This window comes from Malaclemys terrapin, chromosome 13 (assembly GCF_027887155.1).
Source record: "Malaclemys terrapin pileata isolate rMalTer1 chromosome 13, rMalTer1.hap1, whole genome shotgun sequence".
NCBI classification, from domain to species: Eukaryota; Metazoa; Chordata; order Testudines; family Emydidae; genus Malaclemys; species Malaclemys terrapin.
Window position 1 is genome coordinate 124,330 of NC_071517.1, and position 27,431 is coordinate 151,760.

Consider the following 27,431-nt stretch of genomic DNA (forward strand, 5'->3'; position numbering starts at 1 on the left):
TTGATAGAAGTATTGGAATGGGCTGAGCGTGACCGGATGTGGGTTGATGGGGTGAGGGTGGATAGAGATTTGGTGGAGGGGTTTATGGGGTAGAGGGTTGAATAGGGTGGATGGTACATTGGTGGGGTGGTAAAAAGAACAGGAGTACTTGTGGCACCTTAGAGACTAACACACACACACACACACACATATATATATATATACACAGAGAGAGAGAGAACATGAAACAGTGGGTGGGGTAGTGATAGAGTGCAGCTCCCTCAATGGGGACAGCTCAGGTAAATGGAGACATGGGATAATGGGGAGGAGTTGGCTTATGCTTTAGTGGGAGCTTTGGTTGATGATAGTTACTGAAAGTGGGTAGGAGAGTAAGGCTGCAGAGGCATATGGGGTATGTGGACTGGGGGGTGGATAGTACAGTGGTGCGGTTCCTGCCATTGTTTACATCACAGCAGCTGGCACAACACCCAAGGCGCGTCTCAAGATATTGGCATGATGCCAGACCCGGTCAGAGGCCAAGGGGGGGCCTCCATGAGGGCGCGAGGGAAGGGGTTTGAAGCGGACCCCACGGGCGGTCCCGATGGGGTTGGGGCCCACGTTCCCTGGGGAGGCGTGTTCTTGGAACACCAGCAGCAGCTACGGTTCCCATGGAGACGGGGCCTGCTCAGCAGAGACCCGCCGCCGCTTAGAGAGCAACTCGTGAGTTCCCTCCCCTCGCCCCCATCGAGCCCGGGCGCCCAGTCACCCGCGCGTCCCCTCCAGCGAGTCGGGGCGCCCAGTCACCCGCGCCTCGTCGGCCCTCCCGCCCCCCATATCCCACCGGGCTGCTCGGTCCCCCGCGCCTCCTCTCATCTCCCCCCCCGCCCCCGAACCGGGGCACTCGGTCACCCACGCGTCCCCCATCTGCCGCTCCCTGTCATACCACCAGGGTGCCCTGTCATTGGTGTGCCTCCTGCTGTCCCATTAAGATACCCTGTGACGATTGTAATAATTTAGTTTGATTTCCTCTGTAGTATAGCACAACCCATAGAACTTACCCAAAATAATTTCTAAAGCATGCATTTTAGGGGGGAAAAATCCAATTTTGATTAAACATTGTCAGTTATGGAGAGTCCGCCTTGTACCTACTAGCATTAACTTTTAGTTGTGTGATCAGTTTCTCTTTCTCTGTTAGGACAAGGTGGAACAGAGAATACAACCATGTTATCTGCACTAGTTTTTGAGTTAGGAAATGGTCATCTATACTATTTAGAAATTCCAAGGATGTTTTAGTACTGGCAGCATGAAACCTGCATCATATGTCACTCGAATTGAAGACCTCCATGAACATATTTTTTTCTACGTTACAGATAGGTACATAAAGAGGATGGTCACTGTGTTCCCTAGTATGGTTTGGTAGTCTGTAGCAGAACAGTTAGTACTCCAGCTTGTGCTGTATCTCTTAGGACATTGATCCATAAGGATTTAAGATAATTTTCTTCTGTGCCATTTTTGATGTAGAGTGCCATTCTCCCTCTCCTTATGTCCACTCAATCCTTCCTAAATATCTTATAACCACTGATTTTAACATTCCAATTGTGTGAATCATCCCATCAGGTTTCAGTAATATCAACTAGATTGAATTTATGCTCCCAGATCAGCAATTCCAATTCCTAACGTTAGTATATAGATTATTAAAGAATGTATTCTTTTAATGTTCTTTGGTTTCTTGATAATTTTGTTCTCAACATCTCAATTTAGTGTTAAGTGCTTATTTCTTCCCTCCATAGAAGTTGGATCAGTGTTCCACAAAACCTTTACCTTAGTACTTACCTAGCTTGCCATTCCGTTCCAGAATCTTCTGCCTTCTGTCTTCCTTTACTTGTGGGACAGGAAGAATCTCAGAGAAGATTGCTTGGATAGTCTTCTTCAGCTGAGTTCCCTGAAGTAATCTACTAGTTTTTGTAGTATTTCATAAAAAGGATCAGATTTTGAATTAAAGCTATCTCTTCCGGTGTTCCATAGCTGAATCTTTTGAACTGAGAATACTTCATCCTTGGCTCTCATGTGCTTTGTTTTGGGCTTTGTGGTATATGGTGACCCAAAGAAAGACATTTGTTTTAGCAGTTCATAGATTGAAATGCATTCTTTAAATGCATGTAGCTGTGATTTAACTCACTGTTTTGAGATTGGGACAAAGCCCTTAAACTGGTAGTGGAAATGAATGGGGAGGACTGAAGTACAGTCTTGATGTGCTCTTGTGTGTACTGTGAAGTACAGTAATCTTGTCTGGGAGGTGACAAATGCATTGATCACTGGGGCCAGCTTCTCATCCCGGAGGTAGGGGTAAAGTTTCCTAGTGCATCCGAAGAAGTGGGCTGTAGTCCACGAAAGCTTATGCTCTAATAAATTTGTTAGTCTCTAAGGTGCCACAAGTACTCCTGTTCTTCTTTTTGCGGATACAGACTAACACGGCTGTTACTCTGAAACTAGTGCATTGGAGATTGGAAAAAAAATGTTTTTAGCCACAAGTGCTACCTAGTGAGCTAAGCTTTAGTGATGATTCAAACAGACCCCAAGACTTTGAACCATTCTGACAAAAGGAGCCTGTATGTCTTTGACAGAAAGGTAGAGGTGTGCAGAGTTCTAGCTAGTTCTTCAAAGTGCTTCCCCCCCTTTCAGCCAGTATCACTTGGTCTTGTCTGGGTTGGTCTGAGCCAGCTGCCATCTGATCTTTTATAGGCATTGTAATATTTTTAGTAATGGGAGTCATTGGATCAGTGACAAATGAGATAGACATTTGAATGTCATCAGCATATTGTTGGCAGCTGAGCCCAGAGCATCTCACAATCTAAGTGGTCTCATGTAGATATTCAGTATGGATCCTAGTGAGATTCTTCATGATTACTCCTCTTCCCCAAAGGCCCTCTTACCAATCATCATTCTTTGGGTTCAACTGGAGAGAAGTCATTGGAATCATTGTAATGTTATGATTTACCCCAGCTGTGTTACGCAGACAGTTTAGCAGTACTTCATTGTTTCTTGTATCAAAAGTTGCAGATACATCCTGCAATATGAACATGAAAATCTTGCCTGTATCCATGACCATTAGGAAGTAATTTTTGGTGCCACTTGGGCTGTGTCTTTACTGTACTCTGACTGAAGCTTGATTGTGAGACATCCAGGATTTTGTTCCAGCTGCTGTATAAAATAATGCAGTAGTTTTCACAATACTGTATACATACCTGTCATAGTTTTAGTAATTCCCTATTGTGAATACTGCTGCTCTCAGAAGCAAATGCTTTCTTCCCATTATTAAGTTCTGTATTTTTAAAGCTTTCCTCACCCCCGTCTAAACCAAGGAAATACTGAGGGACTAGAACAAACCCAAAAAGAAATGACAATTTTTTCTCTGTTAATTACTATTTTCAGTTAAATCACATGCACACAAAACATTAACACTTTTTCTAAATGTAAAATGGAAGATCCTGTAAAAGTAAAGATTGATTTACTCTAAGTTTCATGTTGTTTAACCTCCTTTTGAAAAAATGTGACTTCAGTTTGATAGATACTTAAGGGGAGGTGACAGAGTGGCAGTAAGATGGAAGATCTAAATTTTGCTCCCTTCTGACTGTTACAAAGGTCTTGTCTAAAGATTGTATGGCCAAGTTTAGCTAATGAAGTATGTGTCAGGTTTTATTTTAAAAGCACTTATGAAACTGTTTTGATACCACTCTGTTTATGGGCTGGCACAAAAGCCTCTTTTGTTTAACAGAGCAGATAACTGTTCAGTGCAGTTTGAAATATTTTGAGATGATTCAGCCCACTAATGGATTTTGAACTAATGATAATATTGTTACATTCTGTGTATAAACTTGGCATTTGTTCCTTTGCATTAGAAATATTGTACTTAACATTTGTGGCTGTGTTAACAGTCAAATGCATTTGGAGCAGCAGCAGCTAAAAGGAGTAAGAGGGAGATATAAAAAGAACAGACCTTTCTTTAATGTTGTCTGATAAGTACAAGAAGCACAAAAGAAACATTGCTCATAAATGCCCAGTAATATTGCTTTTGGTAGGAAATATCCATCTCTGCTTACTAAAGTAAAAAGAGAGATTGGATTATAATATTAGGAACACCTTCTCCATAAATACACAACTATCAAATTTAAGTTGAATAGAGTATTCCATTTAATTTTTCTTCCATTAATGGAAACAGTAATGACAATGGCAAAACTGAGCCACAACAAATTTTAAAATCCATCCAGACCACTGATTCCTCTAACAATGGTTACTATGTGATTTGTCAGAGAAAAACAAAGCTTCCTCAGAATACTATGCTGCTTATCATTTTCCATCCTGACCCTCACAGACTAAATTTTAAACCCTGAAGAATGAGATTTGTTAGGTCTATGGGGAAAGAAATCATGTTTAAAATGTGGCATCCTTTTGGAGCAGGGATATTGTATCAGGTTTGCTGATCTGAAAATCTATTTTGCATTTTAAGAGATTAAAGAGCCACCATTGGAAAGACCTGCCAGTCTGATTTATTGTTCTCTGTATCCCCATGCTTATACAGGCAGGATTATCTGTAATAACTGATACAGAATAATACTGTGCTGTGAGAGCATCTGTACTGACTCCAGAGATTTAGGAAAAGGGGCTGAGCAGAGACTATCATATATTATTTTTACAGCACCCAGAAGTGTGAATGGCACTGTACAGAATAAATGGAAAGTCATGGTCCCTGTCCTGAAGAATTTATAATATACTAGATATGATGTAAATGATTGAGGATAACAAACAGTAGGAAGAGGGTGAGAATGGACAAGGATTACAGCAATAAGATTACAAGATTACTCAATTTAGGCTTGTGCACATCTTGAGAGGTAGATTTAAAGATAATTTTAAAATATTGTAATTATTTGACTCATCTTCTGAGTATTGAGAATGGAATTTCAAGGGAAGAGAGGATAGTGGCTTGGCAGAGCAGAATTGGAAGGGAATGATGTGGAAAAAGGTACCCAGATGATTGCGGGGGGGGAAGTGGACAAATAGGGCATAGAGACTAGCACCATCAGCAGAATGGAGAGGTCAGGGAGGCAATGAAATAAGAGACCATTTTGGAGTGTGGTGAGTAAAGTTATTTTCTTTAAGAGGAGCAAAATACATGGGTGAGTCACAACTGTTCAGGCCTGGAGTGGATTTTATAGCCCTAAAAATTGGAGTCTCTAATGGAAAATGTATCATTTCCTTTCTGGTGGTAGTGGTGAGAGCAAAAGTAAAGGATTTTATGTTACTTTTATTATTTGTATTACCATAGTGTATAGCGGCCCTGGTTATAGACCAGGATCCCTTTGTGCTTGGTGCTGTACAAAAACAGAAACAAAAATGGTCCCTGCCCAAGAGTCTTATGGTCAGAAGTGCTTTCATAGAATATCAGGGTTGAAAGGGACCTCAGGAGGTCATCTAGTCCAATCCTCTGCTCAAAGCAGGACCAACACCAACTCTTTTTTTTCCCCCCCAGATCCCTAAATGGTCCCCTCAAGGATTGAACTCACAACCCTGGGTTTAGCAGGCCAATACTCAAACCACTGAGCTATCCATCCCTCCCTCCTCATGGCTGTAGTGTAGATGCTTCCTACATCAACAGAAGGCATTCTAGCTAGTTAATCCACCTTGAGGGTGGTATCTAGGTTGATGGAAGATTTTTTGTTGACCTAGCTGCCTCTACACTAGTTGTTAGGTCAACCTAACTGTAGTGCTAAGGGTGTGAAAATTCCCACAGCCCTGAGTTACTTAGCTAACACAGGAGACAAAAGATGGATGTAGACAGATGTGGAAATACAAGTAAACAAAGAGACATTATTGGTCGGCATATAGGCAGTGATCTCTGCCCGCTAGCAGCCTGTTATCAAGTACTCTGTAGGCATCATGGCAAAGGAGAATTTTGAGGAGTGATTTGAAGGTGGATAATGAAGTAGTTATGCAGATGTTTATGAGGATTGACAATAAAGGGTCTCGAAAATGAATGCAAGCAGTTTGTTCGATGTAAAAATAAGAGAAGGGGGAGCCACTGGAGGGATTCAATGAGAGGGGTGACATGGTCAAAGTGACAGGGTAGGAAAATAACCTTTGCAGCAGCATTCTGAATGGATCTGAATGCAGCAAGACTGCATTTGTCAAGGACAGAGAGAACAATGTTGTAGTAATCAAGATATGAGATGGATGAGAGCTTAGATAAGAGTTTTAGCTATGTGACGGATAGAAAAGAATGCATTTTAGAGATGTTATCCAGAAAGATCAGCAAGATTGAGATATAGTCTGGATTTGATTACATAGAGTGAAGTCTGAGCAAAGGTGATTCTCAGGTTATGGGCCTTCATGACAGGCATGTATGGTTGTGTTGTCTACAGGGATTGGGAAAAGAGGAAGCAGAGATGATTTGTGGGGGAGATTAGAAGCTCTGTTTTAGCCATGTTCAGCTTCAGCTGGTGGCTAGACCTCCACAAGGAGCTTTCAGAGAGACAGGCTGTGATTTTAGTTTGGACCAAAGGAGACTGGTCTGGGTTAGAGAGGTATATCTGTGAGTTGTCAGCATAGAAATGGTAGTTGAATTTGTGTTTGCAGATTAGATTTCCCAGAGATAATGTGTAATGAGAGAACAGAAAACATTAAAGAGTTTTGTTCAGCCTTCTACATAAACAGCTAGCATCTTCCTGAAAATTGTCATTACTGAGCAGGTGCTGATGAGTCCCTAGGTCAGACAGTGAAAGCTGCCACAGAGACCAAAAGTATTAGGAATATAAACTATAATTGAAGTTTTATGGGGGATGGATAAGGAAGAACAGTCCAATGAAGAAGAAGAAGAGCTCTGTGTTACTCAAAAGCTTGTTTCTGCGTCTTCCACCAACAGAAGTTGGTCCAATAAAAGAAATTATTTCACCCACCTTGTCTCAGTCCCATTAAGTAACAGGTTAATTAAAAAAAAATCTTAAAATGGACACCGTTACATATAGAAAACACTGTTGCCTCTATACATCAATGCAAGGGCCTTATCTTCACTAGAAAAAAAGGTATATTTTTAACATATGTTTCAGTTCTAATGTGGACATAAATTATAGTTCTAACATGTGTTAGGTGGTCAACTACAACTGCCTTGTCTTTTTCCACTGTACTTTTTACTCTCCCCCCAAGTTAATAAATTGCCAATTAAATCAAGGTATGTTACATGTTTGCAAAGGCTAATGTGAACATTCCCTATGCATTTGATAAGGAAATAATTATTTATTTTTTACCTTAAAGATCATCCTAGGGCAGTGGTTTTCAAACTTTTTAGGCTGCGTACCCCTTTCCAAATAATGTAGTGTACCCTATACTCCCATCTGAAATAGGCAGAGGCAATGCGTGGGGAGGCACATGGGGTCATGTGCCCCCCAAGTTTTCTGCCTTCTATTTAGCAGCAGCTTGTAGAAGTTTTCAAACTATGGGGCGCACCCCCCCTCTAGGGGGGCACAGAGGAATGTACAGGGGGGGCGAGCAGCAATGCCAGGTGGCTCAGGGAGGGAACGCCACCTCCATCACCTGACTCAACTCAGTGGGCCACCCAGCCTGTCTATATTTGGGGGAGCACAACTAAAAATGTAACTCCCAAGGGGGGGGGGCTTAGCTCATTGTGCCCCCCCCCCAACCCAGACAGCGTGGGCAGCGTGGGTGGCCCGCTGAGGTGAGTCGGGGGTGGAGTGGTGCTCCCTTCCTAAGCCCCGCTGTGTGGGGCTGGCCTAGCTGCCTCTCTTCCCCCCCCTACCCCGCAAACAGTCCTCTGCGCCCCCATTAGGGGTACGTGCTCCACAGTTTGAAAAGTTCTGTATTAAATAAAATGTGTGGTCCGCCAGTACAGGATTTTTCTCACATGCCCCCTGACAAGAGTTTGTGTACCCTAGTTTGAAAACCACTGTCCTAGGATAAAGAACAAATGTTTGTACCCTGGAACAAAGTATAGCAAGTGCCCATACTAGCCTTTACACATTTAGATGGCAATCAGTTAGCTTGAAGGGAAAAAAAGATAGTGCAAAGGCTGTAATAGTGTATGTCTATCAAATTATGAACTTAATTTTGTTCTGTGACCTCCATTGTGCATCCTGTCTTTATGTGCTAACTGCCATTTTGTATTCTGTGTCAAAAAAACAGCCTGATCTTGACAAAGTCAGTCTATTATGCTGCATAATTATGACTATTATGACTTTTTTTGGTGAAAGCTGAAACAAAAAGGTTAGTAGTGATTGGATGTCTAACATAGTGAATGCCAGTGAAAATGAGGCTAAAATAGGGAAAGAACAAGTTAAAAATTGCTTAGACAAGTTAGATGTCTTCAAGTCACCAGGGCCTGATGAAATACATCCTAGAATACTCAAGGAGCTGACTGAGGAAGTATCTGAGCCATTAGTGCAGGGGTGGGCAAACTTTTTGGGCCGAGGGCCACAACTGGATGGGGAAATAGTATGCAGGTGGTTGCAGTGCAGGAGGGGTGCAGGGTGCAGCAGGGAGCTCAGGGCAGGGGGTTGGGGGGCAGATAGGGAGCTTAGGGCAGGGAGTTGTGGAGCGGGGTACAGGAGGGGTTCGGGCTCCAGCCCTGCTTACCTCAAGCGGCTCCGGGATGGCAACAGCGCGCACTGGGACCAGCAGGCTCCCCGCCTGCCCTGGCCCTGGCCCTGGCCCCGGCCCCGGCCCCGGCCCCGTGCCGCTCAAGGAAGCGCTGCGGCCCCTGGGGGAGGAGGGGCGGAGGGCTCTGCGTGCACTGCCCTTGCCATGCCTCCAGGTACCTCCCCCGAAGCTCCCATTGGCCGCGGTTCCCCGTTCCCGGCCAATGGGAGCTGTGGGGGGCGGTGCTTGGAGGCAAGGGCAACGCATGGAGCCCTCTGCCCCCCCGCCCGGGGGCTGCAGGGATGTGGTGCCAGTGGCGCCGCAGGCTGGAATCCAAAGCCCTGAGGGGCCGGATCCGGCCCGCGGGCCGTAGTTTGCCCACCCCTGCATTTGTGATTAGATTGAAAAGTCATGGCAGACGGGAGAGATTCCAGAGGACTGAAAAATGGCATTATATTTGGCCATCTATAAAAAGGGAAGTAAGGACAACCTGGGGAATTACAGACCAGTCATTTTAACTTCAGTACCTGGAAAGATAATGAAGCAAATAATTAAGCAATCAGTTTGCAAACACCTAGAACAGGGGTGGGCAAACTATGGCCCGTGGGCTGGGTCCGGCTTACAAGCTGTTTTAAGGTGGCCCAAGAGCTCCTGCTGGGGAGTGGGGTCTGGAGCTTGCTCTGCTCCGGAGCTCCAGTCGGGACGCAGGGTCGGAGGCCACACCACACAGATCCCGGAAGCTGCGGCATGGCCCCGCTCCGGCGCTCCAGCCGGGGTGCAGGGTTGGGGGGCGCACCACGTGGCTCCCAGAAGCCGCGGCATGGCCCCCTCCGGTGCTCCAATGGGAGCTGCAGGGGTGCTGTCTATAATTTAGGATCCATCATAGAACAATCTAGGTCCATCAACTTGGATTGTCTCTCAACTGCTGGCTCTGCCTAACCCAATGGCACAGTGAACTGTCTATACAAAAGCCTGCATGGGGGAAAGGGGCTAGAGTTTCTCAAGCTGTGTCTACACAACAAGCACCACATGGCAGTGCTGAAGCCAGGCTGCTGTAACACTGTAGTGTGGATGCTTTCTACAGTGTTGGAAAGGGTTTTTCCATTGCTGTGGAAAATCTACCCCCTCTAGAGATGGTAGCTAAGTTGATGGAAGAATTCTTTCATCAACCTAATGGTGTCTATACTGTGGCATAGGTTGGGTTAACTATGTCGCTTGCATCTGAATTTTTGACACCACTGAGCCACATAGCTAGATTGACCTAAGTTTTAGGTGTAGACCAAGCCTCAGTCTGGTCACATGGCTAGAATGAGTGAGATTGTATATAAGAGGGGGTACTCTTAGAGAAGTGGAGATTATTCACTAACACATGACAGAAGACCAGGCTGGAGAGAGAAAAGGAAGGCAGAAGAGAGGGACTCTGCATAGACTGAAATACTGACTAGATCTCAGATTTGCAGGAGGAGAGAAATCAAACTAGAGAGTCACTGTAACTCTCTAGTGCTTTTTAAGAGTAGAGTGACTGGATAAGAAATTCCTTTGCTAAGTTTGTGTTCTTTGCCTTCATACCACGTTGGGCCTGAAGCAGTTAAACTAGAAGCCTAAAGTGTTCAGAACCACCATGGAACTCTGAGGTATCATGTGGGGGGCTTAGGAGGGCAGAGGCACTGGTTCTGGAGCCTGGAGGCCACCAAACAGTGGAGTCCCATATCCCAAAGAAGGGGTCAGACAATGGGTCTGGGCCTGGAAGTATGCCTTACAGACCCAGAGCTAGGAATTGTGAGTAGGTTCTGTCTAGACCCGGTGGTTTAGGAGAACGTGGGATTGAGCAGTTGGGTCTACTCAAAACAGATATGTGTCCATTCAGAAGGAGACTGGGCCAGGTTGTTACAGACACACCGTAGGAATTTAACACGTTAGTTAACTCATGTTAAAAATACACCTTTTTTTCATATTGTAGACATGGCCAAGAAATTTAAAAGCAAAAATGGATAAGATCGGATGTGTGGCATTGCAAAAAGAACCTCTGAATAGGGGTATAACACCTGTGCGACATGGCCCTCACCTGCATAATTGTCCTTCACAGGAATTTTAACAGAATTTGTGGGAAAATGCTGGACACTCATAATCTGAGTTTAAATTTAAAACTAAAATTTAAATTTAAAACTTCCCCCTAAGTTTAGATTTTGGTATCTTGTGGACTATTCTCATCCCAATGGGCTTTTGAAATCCCAGTTACCATACAGAAAATGGAGGAAAAGAATAGATTGGTGAAGGGATGAAGTGGAACACAGACATGAAGAATGGTCCAGTGGTTTGAGTGCTATCCTGGGATTCAGCACTCCTCAGTTAAATTTCCTGCTTCATTACAGACTTCCTGTGTGCCATTGGGCAAGTCTCTGAGTCTCCTGTGCCTCAATTTTCCATCTGCTTAATTGGGGATAATCGTACTTACCTATCTCACTGAGGTGTTATGAGGATAAATACATTGAAAAGATTATGGGGGAGGGTGTCATGTAAGATAAATAGCTTCCTGCTCTTAGCCATGACCCATTTCAGAAAAAGTTAAAGTCCACTTTAAGTCCATAAAACATCTAACTAATTATGCAGTACAACAGATGGAGTGTGGAGAAGTGAATGGTTGGAGAGGAGACATTTTTCAGTCATCAGGCTCCAATCAGTAACTTTCTTCTATCTTAGGCTCAACAATGTTACAAATGGAGAAAGAACTAAATGAACTTCTTGTGAGGAAAGAACAAGAATGGAAAGAGCTACAAGCTCGCCATCTCTGTTTTCAGAAGACAACATTGCAGGATACCAGAAAGCAGCTCCAAGAAATGCATAAAAAATTCAATAGGTTAAAAGAAGATTTCACCTATAATCTGAAAATTCTGGAAGAGAGAGACAGAGAACTGGAGCGCTATGATGCCATGTTTACTCATTTGAAAATGGCTGAAAATGCTAAACAGGCAGAAGTTAGCGATCTTAGGATACAGCTGGATAAGCTGCAACAAACACTTCTCAAGGAAACCCAGAAACAAGAGGCTCTGCAGTACCAATATCAACAAAAACTTAAAGAACATCAGTTAGAGATGGAGCGGCTGCACAGGTAAGAGATATTTTTCTTTATAGTACAGTACTATCTTGGAAAAGTAGACATTGAGCCTCCCAAATGAGCATCTATGGATCTGATAAAGCAATAGTTTCTTTAACACATTAAAAAGGAAGGTACGTACAAATTTGACAAGCAGATTAAAAGCTCCATTCTGGCTGAGCTATGCTTAGCACAAGAACAGAGTTCGGGTCTGCAAAGATAGCTTTAAGTCACCTTTAAAGCATCTGTTTTCACTCTCTAGTGGAGAACTTCCAAACCTCTGGCATTGTTAGAGGAGCCCCAGGGTTGCTCTCAAATGGTGCACCATATCTCTAACACAAAAGCTGCCAGATGGGGGAGGGGGATTGGCATAGAGGTGGATTTCAGAGTTGATAGAGGGAAGGCTTTTCATAAAATCATAGAAGATTAGGATTGGAAGAGACCTCAGGAGGTCATCTAGTTTAACCCCCTGCTCAAAGCAGGACCAACCCCAATTAAATCATCCCAGGCAGGGCTTTGTCAAGCCGGGCCTTAAAAACCTCTAAGGATGGTGATTCCACCGCCTCCCTAGGTAACCCATTCCAGTGCTTCACCACCCTCCTAGTGAAATAGCTTTTCCTAATATCCAACCTAGACCTCCCCCACTGCAACTTGAGACCATTGCTCCTTGTTCTGACATCACTGAGAACAGCCTAGCTCCATCCTCTTTGGAACATACCTTCAGGTAGTTGAAGGCTGCTATCAAATCCCCCTTCACTCTTCTTTTCTGCAGACTAAATAAGCTCAGTTCCCTCAGCCTCTCCTCATAAATCATGTGTCCCAGACCCCTAATCATTTTTGTTGCCCTCCGCTGGACTCTCTCCAATGTGTCTACATCCTTTCTGTAGTGGGGGGGCCCAAAACTGGACGCAGTATTCCAGATGTGGCCTCACTAGTGCCAAATAGAGGGGAATAATCACTTCCCTCGATCTGCTGGCAATGCTACTACTAATGCAGCCCAATATGCCGTTAGCCTTCTTGGCAACCAGAGCACACTGTTGACTCATATCCAACTTCTCATCCACTGTAATCCCCAGGTCCTTTTCTGCAGAACTGCCACGTAGCCAGTCGGTCCCCAGCCTGTAGCAGTGCATGGGATTCTTCCGTCCTAAGACTCTGCATTTGTCCTTTTTGAACCTCATCAGATTTCTTTTGGCCCAATCCTCCAATTTGTCTAGGTCACTCTGGACCCTATCACTACCCTGCATATCTACCTCTTCCCCCAGCTTAGTATCATCCACGAACTTGCTGATGGTCCAATACTGGCCACTGCTGGAAGACAGAATACTGGGCTAGATGGACCATTGCCTACCCCAGTAACTTATGGTCTTAACTTATCAAAATCTAAGAGGACAGAGAAAAGCCTCCAGTAATCAAAGTCCTTTAATTAGTCTAATTCGCTTGGAATGTTTCTCTAATATTGAGACAATTAGAGAGTAGTAAGAGACTCCAGACAAGAAAACTTCCCACAGCTTCTCTCAGTAAGTTTATTGACTGATGTTTATTTGTCTGCTGAAGATAGAAATAACTAAAATAGTTAAATGTTAAAATAGTTAAAAGTACTCTTTGATGCATGAAACATATGTGAAACGTACACAATGATAAAATATGCTTTAAGAACCAAAATCTTTAACTAAATTTTACTTAAAACTAGATTTAAAAGAAAATTTTCATAAAAACCATCACTATTTTGAACAAACTCATGCAATCACTCCAACACTAGATCACCATAACTGACTTTTCTCAACAGTATCTAGGTGAATATTGAAGGTCTTTATTGTTTTTGTGAATCTGAATTTGTCTAGCTTAGTGCGAGATTTGAATATGAGAAGTGCTTGTTGAAGTAATGGAACAAGTAGCCAGTTCAAATGGCAAGTTGCCATGTTTTTGACTTATAAATAGTAGTGTCTGACTGCACTTGGTTCTTGGTTTCCAGTGCAAAAGATCAAGGATCTTCCAAGGACTTGGCTCTGCTTAAAAATGGGCCTTTAATAATAATAATGCTGACCAAACTTATTAACTTTAAAAATGTCACTTGAGTCTGTGATTTTCTTGCATTAAGAGAAAATTTTAATAAGTAATGATAGACAACTGTGCCTGTTCTGTGGCTTATAAACTTGGAGTAAGATTGTTTGTGACAGAGTGAGACCCTGCCCCTGTCTTCTGCTCTGTCTACACAGACTATTCGGACACCTTCCATTGTTAAATACTACCGGGTAGTTTATGTACATGGTTTTTCCAATGACCTTGTTAGTCCATTCACCACCTCATTTACAGCATCAGGTTTCTCCTCAGCCCTCTGCCCAGGAGAGGGAAGAAAGCTGTTCACTGAGAGATCCTTCTTGGTTCTGGCTCAATTAGCTTGCCTCTCTCTTCAGCACTTCCTTTCAGTACCACCTTCTATCCTTTGTGGTAATGGGCTAATTAGCTCTTTAGTCCTCCTCAACCCATTCTAATCTGCTAATTGGGCACAGTCAGGTCCATCCTTGAGTTTGGAAGAATTAATTGGTGTTTAAGTGATCAGAGTGCTGGCTCAGCTTTTGGTTTCCAGCAGTCTATCATACAGTCCCACAATTGGTCTTGGATAGATGCCTATAACTGGATAGCTGATTTATAGTTTTGTATAGAATTGTTGCATTTTTAGATAATTTCTATAGGGATAAATCGTACCTATGATCTTGGACCAACAGCCCGCAGTTGGATATTGGCAAGTTAAATGAAATAAAAGACAGTAATGACTCAATATTGGAGTTTGATTTAATGGGTTAAAGAAGGGGGGACCTATGCTCTTCATGTTGCTTAAGTAACGGGGAAGAAGGATGAGCCATTCAAAACTGTTTTTCAGTAGATCATATAAGGAACACTAGAGCAACTAACTTGGCTTTGCTATAACTAAGGCTATGATTTTTGTCATGGACATTTTTAGTAAAAGTCATGCACAGGTCACGGGCAAGTAACAAAAATTCACAGAAGCCGTGACCTGTCCCTGACTTTTACTAAAAATGTCCATGACACATAGGTGGAGGGAGGAGGGTTCAGCACCCTGCCCTGCTGTGACTGGGTGCTGCGGCCTGTGGCTGGGAGCTGTGGGGGTTGCCTCTGGGGGCTGGAGAGCTCTGGGGGATTCCCCCCACACCCGTGGTGGCTGGGGAGCTCCGGGGGTCCCCAGCACCCATGGAGTCTGGGGAGCTGTGCCTCCCCCCGCCCTTGGTGGCTGGGGAGTTGCCGCCTCCCCCCCCCCCATGGCAGCTGGGGGTCTCCGGGGATTCACAGCACCCACGGTGTCTGGGGAGCTGCCAGGGGATTCCCCCCACGGTGTCTGGGGAGCTGTGGGGGGATTCCCCCCACTGTCTGCGGGGATTAGGGAGCTATGGGTGTTCCCACCATCCATAGGGACTGGGGAGCTGTGGGGGATTTTGCTGCTGCCAGCTGAGGAACTGCCTGGGAACTGTGGGGGACCCCCGTACCTGTGGTGGCTGGGGAACTGCCGGGGGATTCCCCCCACCGTCCATAGGGATTAGGGAGCTCCGGGGGTCCCCGGCACCCATGGGGACTGAGGAGCTGTGGGGGATTCCCCTGCCGCGGCCGGCTGAGGAGCTGCCTGGGAGCTGTGGGGCACCCCCGTACCTGTGGTGACTGGGGAGCTGTGGGGGACCCCGCCATTCCAGGCGGCAGGGGTATCCCAAAGCTCCCGGTCACCAGAGGAGGTGGGGGTTGCCAGCAGCTCCCAGCCGCTACGTGCTGAAGTCATGGAGGTCTGCCGAAGTCATGGATTCCATGACTTCCGCAACCTCTGTGACCAAATCGTAGCCTTAGCTATAACAGAGTCATTTTCTGTAATGAAAAGAGAGAAAAATGCACACTGAGCTAGACCCTCACTTAACTAGCAACAGACTTGTTTGCTGGGTGGAGGAGATGGAGAAGGAGACACTATTACATGTCGGAATGTACTTATTTTTAAGACTTTGAGACAGTTTTAAGCTTTGTGATTTAAGTTTCTAACTAGTTTAGTGATATATTATAGATCCTGCTGCCCGAAGAGGTTGCGCCAGGACAAGTTTCCTTGAAGCCTGCTACTGCCAATCTTCTGTATTATCACCTTGACTCCTTTTTTTGGTGTGTGGGAGGGTACAAATAGTACCTCTGTTTTTTCATAGCCTAGTCTTCAGTCACCTGTGCATAAGGATGTCCCTACCAGGAGGTAACACTGCAGAAGAATGTTAGAGAAATGTTTGCTGTAGGGGGAACTCACAGCAAAAAAGGTTTGCTTTTCTGTAAAAGCCATTATAAAGATGATCTCCAGACATATATGCATAAATTTATACATGATTAAGTATAGTTAAAATTAGATTCGTGTATATTGCTGACTTCTTATCAACATGATATCTTTTGGCAAAAAAGACAGAGCTAAGCTCCCTTCATAATTCAATTAATGATGCTCTGTATTTGTTGCTGCTAAGTAATACAATCATAGAAATGTATGGCTGGTAGGGACCTTGAGAAGTCATCAAGTGCAGCCCGCTGTGCTGAGGCAGGACCAAGTGCACCTACACTATCCCTGACAGGTGTTTGACCATCCTGTCCTTTAAAATCTCCAATGATGGGATTCCACAGTGTCCTGTGGAAACCCCTATTCCATAGCTTAACTGTCCTTATAGTTAGAAAGATTTTCTTAATATCTAACCTAAATATCCCTTGTTGCAGATTAAACCCATTAATTCTTGTCCTACCTTCAGTGGACATGAAGAATAATTGCGCACAGTCCTTCTTATAAAAGCCCTTAACATATTTGAAGACTGCTATCAGGTTCCCGCTCAGTCTTCTTTTCTCAAGACTAAACATGCCCAGTTTTTTTTAACCATTCCTTATAGTTCAGATTTTCTAAACCTCTTATAATTTTTATTGCTCTCTTCTGGACTCTCTCCAACTTGTCCACATCTTTCTTAAACTTTGGTGTCCAGAACTGGGCACAGTTCTCCAGCTGAGGCTTCTCCAGTGCTGAGTAGAGCGGAACAGTTACCTTCTGTGTTGTACATATGGCTAGAATATTAGCCTTTTTCTCAGATGCATCACATGGTTGACTCATGTTCAAGTTGTGATCAATTATAACCTCCCAATTCTTTTCTGCAGTACTACCACCGAGCTCATTATTCTCCATTTTGTCATTGTGCATTTGATTTTTTCCTTCCTAAGTGAACTGCTTGGCACTTATCTTTATTAAATTTAATCTTGTTGAATTCAGACCAATTCTCCAATTTGTCAAGGTTGTTTTGAATTCTAATCCTGTCCTCCAAAGTCCCATGCTCCTCATCTCTGCACTAATGCCTTTTCCAGGCTCTGGTACTGACTCAGACTTCTGGATACCATAGCTCTCCAACACCCTACAGATTTTTTCTCCAAGATGACCTCTTCATACCAGAAGAACTGCAGTCTCACCTGTTATGGACCTCTGACAACCCCTTCCCCAGTACCGCTCAGACACCTTCAACTGCAATCCTCCTGGATTGAACACCAGTAGGACCTTCTGTCTCTGGTACTGACACCTGTATTTGATGTTCCCCCTTTCAGCCGAGGGGAGGATATTTCTTCAGACTGATGTCTTGGCACAAGGCTCTTTTTCAGCACCATACCATCACACCCTTCTGAGCCACTATTCCTGATCTTCCAGACCCCACCAGATGCCCTAAATTCAGGGGTTATGAGTATCTGTGGGGACTGTTCCATTATCTGCTTATTCAGTAGGCTTACTAGAATCCCTGGGGGTAACTTTGGTGAACAATTTTGTAGGGTACCTGCCAGAAAAAGACCCATATACCTGCTGGTACTGCATCATGCTGAGTACTGACTGACCAGTCTTTGGTACCACATGATTGTCCTCTGGTACCCTATGGCCCTTTGGCACCAGGAGGCATGAAGAACAGCAGGAGTGACAAATGGAGGAAACTCAGTCTTGTCATCAAAGTCCTCACTATCCCCTGATGAGGCGATAGTGGCCCCTCCGCCCTCTTATGCTGATAACCTTCAGGCCTCCCAAGTCCTCATGAAATGTCTGTCAGAATCCCTCCACATCCCATTAGAAGAGAAACAGGAGTCTCAACACATTCTGAATATCACCTGTAAGAGGAAATTAGCCCTCCTAATCAATGAGGCTCTGTTACTGCCTATTCGCACCCTCTGGCCAACAATAACAATATTCTTAGACAGCAGAGGTCCGTTATGCCGAGTGTCCATGACCACACTGTATGGCTTTATTCCAGATGTCTAAATGCTCCTTGGGGTTAGTAGTGATCTCGTGCAGCCAGGTTAATCATGGGGTGACTGTGTAACTTCTGCCAGCCTGTTCCCCTCCTGACCTGAAGTCCCATCTTCAGGGCTCTATGTGCACAGACTTTGTCTCTGAGGCAAGCAATGTGCCCAAAAAGGGCTAGCTAGTAGTGGCCAATGATGACTTAAATTCTTGAGGCCAATTCTCAAAGATACATCCCTATTACTGATAAAGTCAAACCATCTCTTACGCATATGAAATGCCTCCAGCTTCCTGGTGTCTTGTTTAAGCAGCGTCCATGTTTCCAATCCATATCAGAGGTACGCAGGTTTGATAAAGTCTGGCAAACACCTAGCACTATCCAACCCACCTATAAATGGGTGGATAAAAAGTACTATATTCCCGGCAAGGGAATAGAGCATTTCTTTTTCCACCCCACTCCCAGTTCCCTGGTGGTGGATGTGGCTAATGAAGGAAATTGACAGACCTGCTCCAGACCCTTTCCCTATGTTATGGAGTCTATATGTTTAGCCCTCCTGGATACAAAAAAGCTACTCCTTGGCAGCTCTCCAGTTTCAGATGGCAACCTACCAACTCCTGTTGGCAAAATATTTAACACGTTTTCCAAGTTCACACATTTTATTGAACATCTGCCACAGGACCAGAAGAAATAATTTCAAGTCCTCATTTTGGAAGATAGTTGATAGTTAAAACCTGCCTCCAGGCTGCCTTACATGCACCAGACACAGCTCCTAGATTCTTAGCCACAACTGTGGTTATATGGAGAACATCCTGGTTCCAGTCTTATGGTCTCCTGAGAGAGGTGCAGAATATGATTGAACGGCCCAAGCCCTTCAGTGATGACAGACTCCTCCTTCCACACCCTGTGGGACTTGAGGGCAACATTATGGCCTCTGAGAATTTACATTTGTGCAACAAAGATATGGTTTAGTAGGTCCCAGATGTCTCAGCACTCTAAATCGTTTCAATACCAAGGGTGTTATGAATCCATTGGGATGTGGCCTCGGTACAGTAACAGTACATTCCACTCAGGCTGAGTCCACATCTATAATGCTACTGAAAGATGTTATAATAGAAATCTGTAGGAATGCAACCTGGTCATCTCTTCATATCTTTGCCAAGCATTACACCATCTTACCTGCTTCCAGAGATGATACTACCTTTGACAACGCAGTCCTTTGAACTGTCTTAGACTTGCCTCCTCAGCACTCACTCTTAGTTACTGCTTGGGAGTATCCTGTGCTAGAGCACCCATAAGGACATATACTCAAAGAAGGAGAGGTTACTTACCATACAATGACTTGAGTTCTTCTAAATGTTTTGTCCCTCTGGGTGCTCCATCTCTCCCCCTCCTCCCCCTTGGCTGTGGAGATTCTGCTTCGTGGTTGAGAAGAAATTGAGTGGCAGCGGATCCGCACCACCTTACATGTCCTTGTTTGGAGGCTCAAGGTGCTGTTCTGCTCAGGTTTGGGACCGTGGATGCTTTGCATTCTCTGGTGGGGAGCACACATGGGCATGCACACATCCAATGATGGACCACCAAAGGGACAAAACATGTTGAAGAACTGAAGTTACTCTAAGGGAAGTACGCTCCTGGTCCCCTGTGCATTCCAAGAATTTATTGGAAATTTTGTGTTTTGCTGTATTACTTTTTCAACAGATGTCTGGGTAGTTAACATCTCCCATTACTACCAAGTCTTGGGTTTTGCATAGTTCTGTTTGTTCCTCATTCACCTCTGGAAGTATTAGTACATAAGCTAAATTATGACTAAGGCTGCAAATCTGTCACGGCCCCCCACCCGGAGCACTGCTTTACCATGTTATATCCAAATTCATGTTATATCGGGTCGCGTTATATTGGGGTAGAGGTGTATATACATTTTTTATGAGGTCCAGAAAGAGGTGAGAGGCCCACCAGTTGAAAGTCCCTGGTAAAGATAAAAGGGAGAAAAATAGGAGTGAAATCTGTGACTCTGTACCTCGGGGAACACCCTGCACCCCCATATTCATCCTTATGATTGTGTGGTATCCAATGTAAAATTTGTCATGTCAGGTGTCTTCTGAAGGCTCATGATGCACTGAGCATTGTTGTTATAGTAATGTTATAGGTTGTAATTTCATGTATATAGTTATGAGGCTGAAAATGTGTCCTCATGGCTTAAAACAAGCCCAGGCAAAACTCTCTAGGAGCAGAGGGACAGTTCACACCTCATCAGGGCATGTATGGGACAAACCCAGCCCAGCCTCACAGGAACAAAGGACACTGGCCTAGACAGCAACAAAGGAGCTGTTGAACTCTCGAATGAGTCACCCCCCCCTTCCCTTGGTCAGTTTGGGACTACGATGGGGTAATGCTCACCTGACTTTGAAGGGTGGGGGCAAAGCCAAGAGGGAAGAAAGGACATGATAAAAGTGAGAGAAGTTTGCCATGCTCTCTCTCGCTTCCACCTACATCTACAGACACCACCATCAAGCGACTGAAGAACTGGTCAAAGAGGAGAGCATGGCTGAAGGGCAGCCAGCCTGCCAGTGGTGAGAAGCATCTAAGTTTGTAAGGGCACTGAAAGTGTTAGGATCAGCTTAGAATGTGTTTTGCTTTTATTTAATTTGACCAAATCTGACTTGTTATGCTTTGACTTATAATCACTTAAAATCTATCTTTTGTAGTTAATACATTTGTTTATTCTACCTGAAGCAGAGCATTTGGTTTGAAGCATGTCAGAGACTCCCCTTGGGATAACAAGCCTGGTACATATAAATTTCTTTGTTAAATTGACGAACTCATATAAGTTTGCAGTGTCCAGTTATACCCGCTGGACACTGCAAGACGGAGGTTTCAAGGGTTGTGTCTGGGACCAGAGATATTGGCTAGTGTAATTCGGTTGCACAATCTATGGAGCAGCTTACATGCCAGAGGCTGTGCGTGAACAGTCCAGGAGTGGGGGTTCTCACAGCAGAGCAGGGTAAGGCTGGCTCCCGGAGTTAAGGATTGGAGTGACCTAGCAGATCACCTGTCTGCATAACACCAGGGGAATGTCACAACATCATGATAAGGGTCTACTATAGACCACCAAATCAGAAAAAGGAGGTGGATGAGGAACAAAACTGAAATATCCAAAAACCACCTGGAAGAAAATCTAAAATAATTGCTGTAATGTTTTCAGATGACAGAAAAATTGGTGGAGTGGTAAATAATGGTGAGAACAGGTAACTTATATGGAGTCACCTGGATCACTTGATAAGTTGGCCACAAACAAAAACCATGCGTTTTAGCTAGATTCAAGGTCATACATGTAGAAGCAAAGAATGTAGGTCATAGTTGCTGCATGGGGAACTGTATCCTGGAAAGCAGTGACTCTGAAGAGCACTTAGGGATTCTAGTGAATGACCAGCTGAACATGAGTCCCCAGTGTGATGCTATGGCTAAGGGTTTTATGTAATCCTTGGATGCATAATTAGAGGAATATCGAATAGGACCAAAGAGGTAGTATTTCTTCTGTTTATGATATTATTACAGTAATGGTCTCATCAATGTGTCCAGTTCTGGTTTCTGTGCTTTAATAAGGATGTTGAAGAATTAGAAGGGGTTCATTAAAGAGCCACCAGAATGAGGTAAGATCTGGAAAGCTGCCTTTCAGGGGCAGACTTAAGAAGCTCGATCTATTTAGCTTATTGTTGTGGGGCAAGCACGTCCGTCTTGGGTCAGGATCGTTACAGCCCCACGGCTGAATCCACTCAACCACCCTTAGCCTTGGGGTGGTGCAACCTAGAGGCCAAAGTCAGTATGGCTGTCCTCTCCCTCAGGGTTGCGTGGCCTAATAACCGGAGTCAATATAGCTGCCCTCTCTTTTGGGGCTAGGTGGTCTGATGGCCAATGGGGAGAACAGGGCTGGCACCTAGGGGCAGGTGGCTGCTGGGACCCAGTTCCCTCTGCTCCACTGGGTCCCAGCCCAGGGTCCTGTCAGTGGTGAGAGTATTTGCCACTGAGTTAGTGGGGATCCAATCAAAACAGACTGACATCACTTGGCCCAATGGCTAGTCCTCCCCTGGGCTACTTCCTACCCTATCTCTGGAAGCAGTGGTCTGGGCATCTCTGGGGTTGCTGGGTTCCTCGGTGTGTGTAGCTCCTGATGGCACCGACCTCACTCGGGCGTCTGTAGGCCTCTGGGTATCTGCCTGGGTCTCTGCATCTCTGGCTTCAGCGGTCTCAGGCTTCAGCAGCTCCTGGACTGGAGCCTGCAATGTGCATCCTCCCTCCTCAGCCATCAGCCCTGACTGAGCTTAGCTGCTCCCTTTTATACCTGGGTTCCAGCTGAAGCATGCCCAGCAGGGCCAAGGGGTCATGGCCTCCTCTGCCCGCAGAGTAGGATTAACTGCTGCTGAACCAGTGCAGTGCAAGTGTGCCCTGTCTCATTTATCAAAGAGAAAGTTCAGAGATGGTTGATCATGCTGTATAAGTACCTACACAGGAAGAAGATATCTGATGCCAGAGGGCTCTTTAACCTATCAGACAAAGGCATAATGAGATCCAATGTCTGGAAGTTGAAGCTAGCCAAATTCAAACTTGAAACGAGTCAGATTTCTAACAATAAGGGTAATTAATCACTGGGCAACTTACAAGGGATGTGTTGGAGTCTCCATCACTTGAAGTCTTTTACTCTTTAGGCCAGGTCTACACTACAGAGTTTATCAGCCTAGCTATGTCTGTCAGAAAGTGTGAAAAATCACTCCTAACTGACATAGCTATGCTGGTAAATCCCCCCATGTAGATACTGCTTATATTGGCAAAAGAGTCCTTTTGATGGCATAGCTTATGTCATTCAGGGAGGTGGTTTAAGTATACTGGCAAAAGACTTCTTTTTGCTGGTATAGTCTGCATCTCAACTAGGAGACTTTGCTGGTATAGCTGTACTGGCTTTGTAGTGTAGTCTAGCCTGGATTAGACATCTTTCTAAAAAATATGCTGAAGCTCAACCAGAAGTTATAGCCTATGCAGGAGTTTGAATTAGATGATTATAAGGGTCCCTTCTGATCTGAAAATGTATTAATTGTTAAATATTTACTTATTTGTAAGACCTGGTCTACACTGGGGGTGGTATCGATCTAAGTTATGCAACTTCAGCTACGTGAATAACGTAGCTGAAGTCGACGTACTTAGACCTACTCACTGCAGTGAGTCGACTGTTGCCGCTCCCCCATCGACCCTGCCTGCGCCTCTCACGGCGGTGGAGTAGAGGAGTTGACGGGAGAGTGCTCGGGAGTCGATTTATCGCATCTAAACTAGACGATAAATTGATCCCCGCTGGATCAATCGCTGCCTGCCAATCCGTCGGGTAGTGTAGACATACCCTAAGAGAATGAAAACAATTATTTTGTAATTGTATGTTGTGAATGGAAAGTTAAGATGCATTTTTGTTTAAGAAATTACATTTTTGCAAGTTATATTTCTGAGTGCATTGTTCCTGGAAGAACCTTTCAGAAGCACCTATTAATAGTTCATAATTGACCACATTTCATATAAATTTGTTTGGTGTTGTTACAGTTCTAAGGTTTCTGACATTGACCATCACTGTGAGGAGTATAAGAAGCTGAAACAGCAGTTGGAGAGAAAACTCCAAGAAGTGGAAGGAGAGCTTGCTTTGCAGAAACAGGTACAGGAGTCTATAGAAAACAACTTTGTGTTAAACAAGCCACAGTAGATGTAATTTCTACTTTACAGTCCATCCATTCTTATGGGAGAATTATGCATTATAGATCATAGAATCATAGGTTGGAAGGGACCTCAGGAGGTCATCTAGTCCAACCCTCTGCTCAAAGCAGGACCAATTCCCAACTAAATCATCCCAGCCAGGGCTTTGTCAAGCCTGACCTTTAAAAACCTCTAAGGAAGGAGAGTCCACCACCTCCCTAGGTAACCCATTCCAGTGCTTCACCACCCTCCTAGTGAAAAAGTTTTTCCTAATATCCAACCTAAACCTCCGCAACTGCAACTTGAGACCATTACTCCTTGTTCTGTCATCTGGTACCACTGAGAACAGTCTAGATCCATCTTCTTTGGAACCCCCTTTCAGTTAGTTGAAAGCAGCTATCAAATCTCCCCTCATTCTTCTCTTCTGCAGACTAAACAATCCCAGTTCCCTCAGCCTCTCCTCATAAGTCATGTGCTCCAGCCCACTAAACATTTTTGTTGCCCTCCGCTGGACTCTTTCCAATTTTTCCACATCCTTCTTGTAGTGTGGGGCCCAAAACTGAACACAGCACTCCAGATGAGGCCTCACCAGTGTCGAATAGAGGGGAATGATCACATCCCTCGATCTGCTGGCAAAGCCCCTACTTATACAGCCCAAAATGCCGTTAGCCTTCTTGGCAACAAGGGCACACTGTTGACCCATATTCAGCTTCTCGTCCACTGTAACCCCTAGGTCTTTTTCTGCAGAACTGCTGCCTAGCCATTCGGTCCCTAGTCTGTAACATGGGATTCTTCCATCCTAAGTGCAGGACTCTGCACTTGTCCTTGTTGAACCTCATCAAGTTTCTTTTGGCCCAATCCTCTCATTTGTCTAGGTCCCTCTGTATCCTATCCCTACCCTCCAGCATATCTACCACTCCTCCCAGTTTAGTGTCATCTGCAAACTTGCTGAGAGTGCAGTCCCCGCCATCCTCCAGATCATTAATGAAGATATTGAACAAAACCGGCCCCCAGGACCGACCCCTGGGGCACGCCACTTGAAACCGGCTGCCAACTAGACATGGAGCCGTTGATCACTACCCGTTGAGCCTGACGATCTAGCCAGCTTTCTATCCACCTTATAGTCCATTCATCTAGCCCATACTTCTTTAACTTGGTGGCAAGAATACTGTGGGAGACCTTATCAAAAGCTTTGCTAAAGTCAAGGAATAGCACATCCACTTCTTTCCCCTCATCCACATAGTCCGTTATCTCCTCATAGAAGGCAATTAGGTTAGTCAGGCATGACTTGCCCTTAGTGAATCAATGCTGACTGTTTCTGATCACTTTCCTCTCCTCTAAGTGCTTCAGAATTGATTCCTTGAGGACCTGCTCCATGATTTTTCAAGGGACTGAGGTGAGGCTGACTGGCCTGTAGTTCCCTGGATCCTTCTCCTTCCCTTTTTTTAAAGATGGGCACTACATTAGCCTTTTTCCAGTCATCCGGGACCTCCCCCGATCGCCATGAGTTTTCAAAGATAATGGCCAATGGCTCTGCAATCACAAACCCAACTCCTTTAGCACCCTTGGATGCAGTGCATCCAGCCCCATGGACTCGTGCACGTCCAGTTTTTCTAAATAGTCCTGAACCACTTCTTTCTCCACAGAGGCCTGGTCACCTTCTCCCCATACTGAGCTGCCCAGTGCAGCAGTCTGGGAGCTGACCTTGTTCATGAAGACAGAGGCAAAAAAAATCATTGAGTACATTAGCTTTTTCCACATCCTCTGTCACTAGGTTGCCTCCCTCATTCAGTAAGAGGCCCACATTTTCCTTGACTTTCTTCTTGTTGCTAACATACCTGAAGAAACCCTTCTTGTTACTCTTAACATTTCTTCAAAAAGAACAGGAGTACTTGTGGCACCTTAGAGACTAACAAATTTATTAGAGCATAAGCTTTCGTGGACTACAGCCCACTTCTTCGGATGCATATAGAGTGGAATAAATATTGAGGAGATATATATACACACATACAGAGAGCATGAACGGGTGGGAGTTGTCTTACCAACTCTGAGAGACCAATTGAGTAAGAGAAAAAAAACTTTTGAAGTGATAATCAAGATAGCCCAGTACAGACAGTTTGATAAGAAGTGTGAGAATACTTACAAGGGGAGATAGATTCAATGTTTGTAATGGCTCAGCCATTCCCAGTCCTTATTCAATCCTGAGTTGATTGTGTCTAGTTTGCATATCAATTCCAGCTCAGCAGTCTGAACTTAACATTTCTTGCTAGCTGCAACTCCAAGTGTGATTTGGCCTTCCTGATTTCACTCCTGCATGCCTGAGCAATATTTTTATACTCCTCCCTGGTCATTTGTCCAATCTTCCACTTCTTGTAAGCTTCTTTTTTGTGTTTAAGGTCAGCAAGGATTTCACTGTTAAGCCAAGCTGGTCGCCTGCCATATTTACTGTTCTTTCTACACATTGGGATGTTTTTTTCCTGCAACCTCAATAAGGATTCTTTAAAATACAGCCAGCTCTCCTGGACTCCTTTCCCCCTTCATGTTGTTCTCCCAGGGGATCCTGCCCATCAGTTCCCTGAGGGAGTCGAAGTCTGCTTTTCTGAAGTCCAGGGTCCGTATTCTGCTGCTCTCCTTTCTTCCTTGTGTCAGGATCCTGAACTCGACCATCTCATGGTCACTGCCTCCCAGGTTCCCATCCACTTTTGCTTCTCCTACTAATTCTTCCCAGTTTGTGAGCAGCAGGTCTAGAAGAGCTCTGCCCCTAGTTGGTTCCTCCAGCACTTGCACCAGGAAATTGTCCCCTACACTTTCCAAAAACTTCCTGGATTGTCTGTGCACCGCTGTATTGCTCTCTCAGCAGATATCAGGGTGATTAAAGTCTCCCATGAGAACCAGGGCCTGCGATCTAGTAACTTCTGCTAGTTACCGGAAGAAAGCCTCATCCACTTCATCCCCCTGGTCTGGTGGTCTATAGCAGACTCCCACCACAACATCACCTTTGTTGCTCACACTTCTAAACTTAATCCAGAGACTCTCAGGTTTTTCTGCAGTTTCATACCGGAGCTCTGAGCAGTCATACTCCTCTCTTACATACAACGCAACTCCCCCACCTTTTCTGCCCTGCCTGTCCTTCCTGAACAGTTTTATATCCATCCATGACAGTACTCCAGTCATGTGAGTTATCCCACCAAGTCTCTGTTATTCCAATGACATCATAGTTCCTTGACTGTGCCAGGACTTCCAGTTCTCCCTGCTTGTTTCCCAGGCTTCTTGCATTTGTGTATAGGCCCTTAAGATAACTCGCTGATTGTCCCGCTTTCTCAGTCTGAGACAGGAGTCCTCCCCTCTTGCACTCTCCTGCTCGTGCTTCCTCCCGGCATCCCATTTCCCCACTTACCTCAGGGCTTTGGTCTCCTTCCCCCGGTGAACCTAGTTTAAAGCCCTCCTCACTAGGTTAGCCAGCCTGCTTGTGAAGATGCTCTTCCCTCTCTTCATTAGGTGGAGCCCATCTCTGCCTAGCACTCCTCCTCCTTCTTGGAATATCATCCCATGGTTGAAGAATCCAAAGCCTTCTCTCCGACACCACCTACGTAGCCATTCGTTGACTTCCACAATTTGACGGTCTCTACCCAGGCCTTTTCCCTGCACAGGGAAGATGGACGAGAACACCACTTGCGCCTCAAACTCCTTTATCCTTCTTC

General features: G+C 44.8%; 1 protein-coding gene across 2 annotated transcripts in view; it reads left to right on the forward strand.

Moving 5' to 3' along the window:
• Positions 1–617: 617 nt before the first annotated feature.
• CCDC57 (coiled-coil domain containing 57) overlaps positions 618–27,431 on the forward strand; it is a 121,694-nt gene continuing 94,880 nt past the window's right edge. Inside the window, exons 1-3 of one of the 2 annotated variants that reach the window (XM_054047536.1) lie at positions 618–699; positions 11,323–11,731; positions 23,584–23,692. In XM_054047536.1, coding sequence (XP_053903511.1) covers positions 11,331–11,731; positions 23,584–23,692 — 510 coding nt within the window. In that variant the 5' untranslated portion in view covers positions 618–699; positions 11,323–11,330. Of the gene's footprint in view, positions 700–1,274; positions 1,354–11,322; positions 11,732–23,583; positions 23,693–27,431 lie in introns of those variants that run through there. The other variant, XM_054047535.1, reaches the window with a different exon arrangement.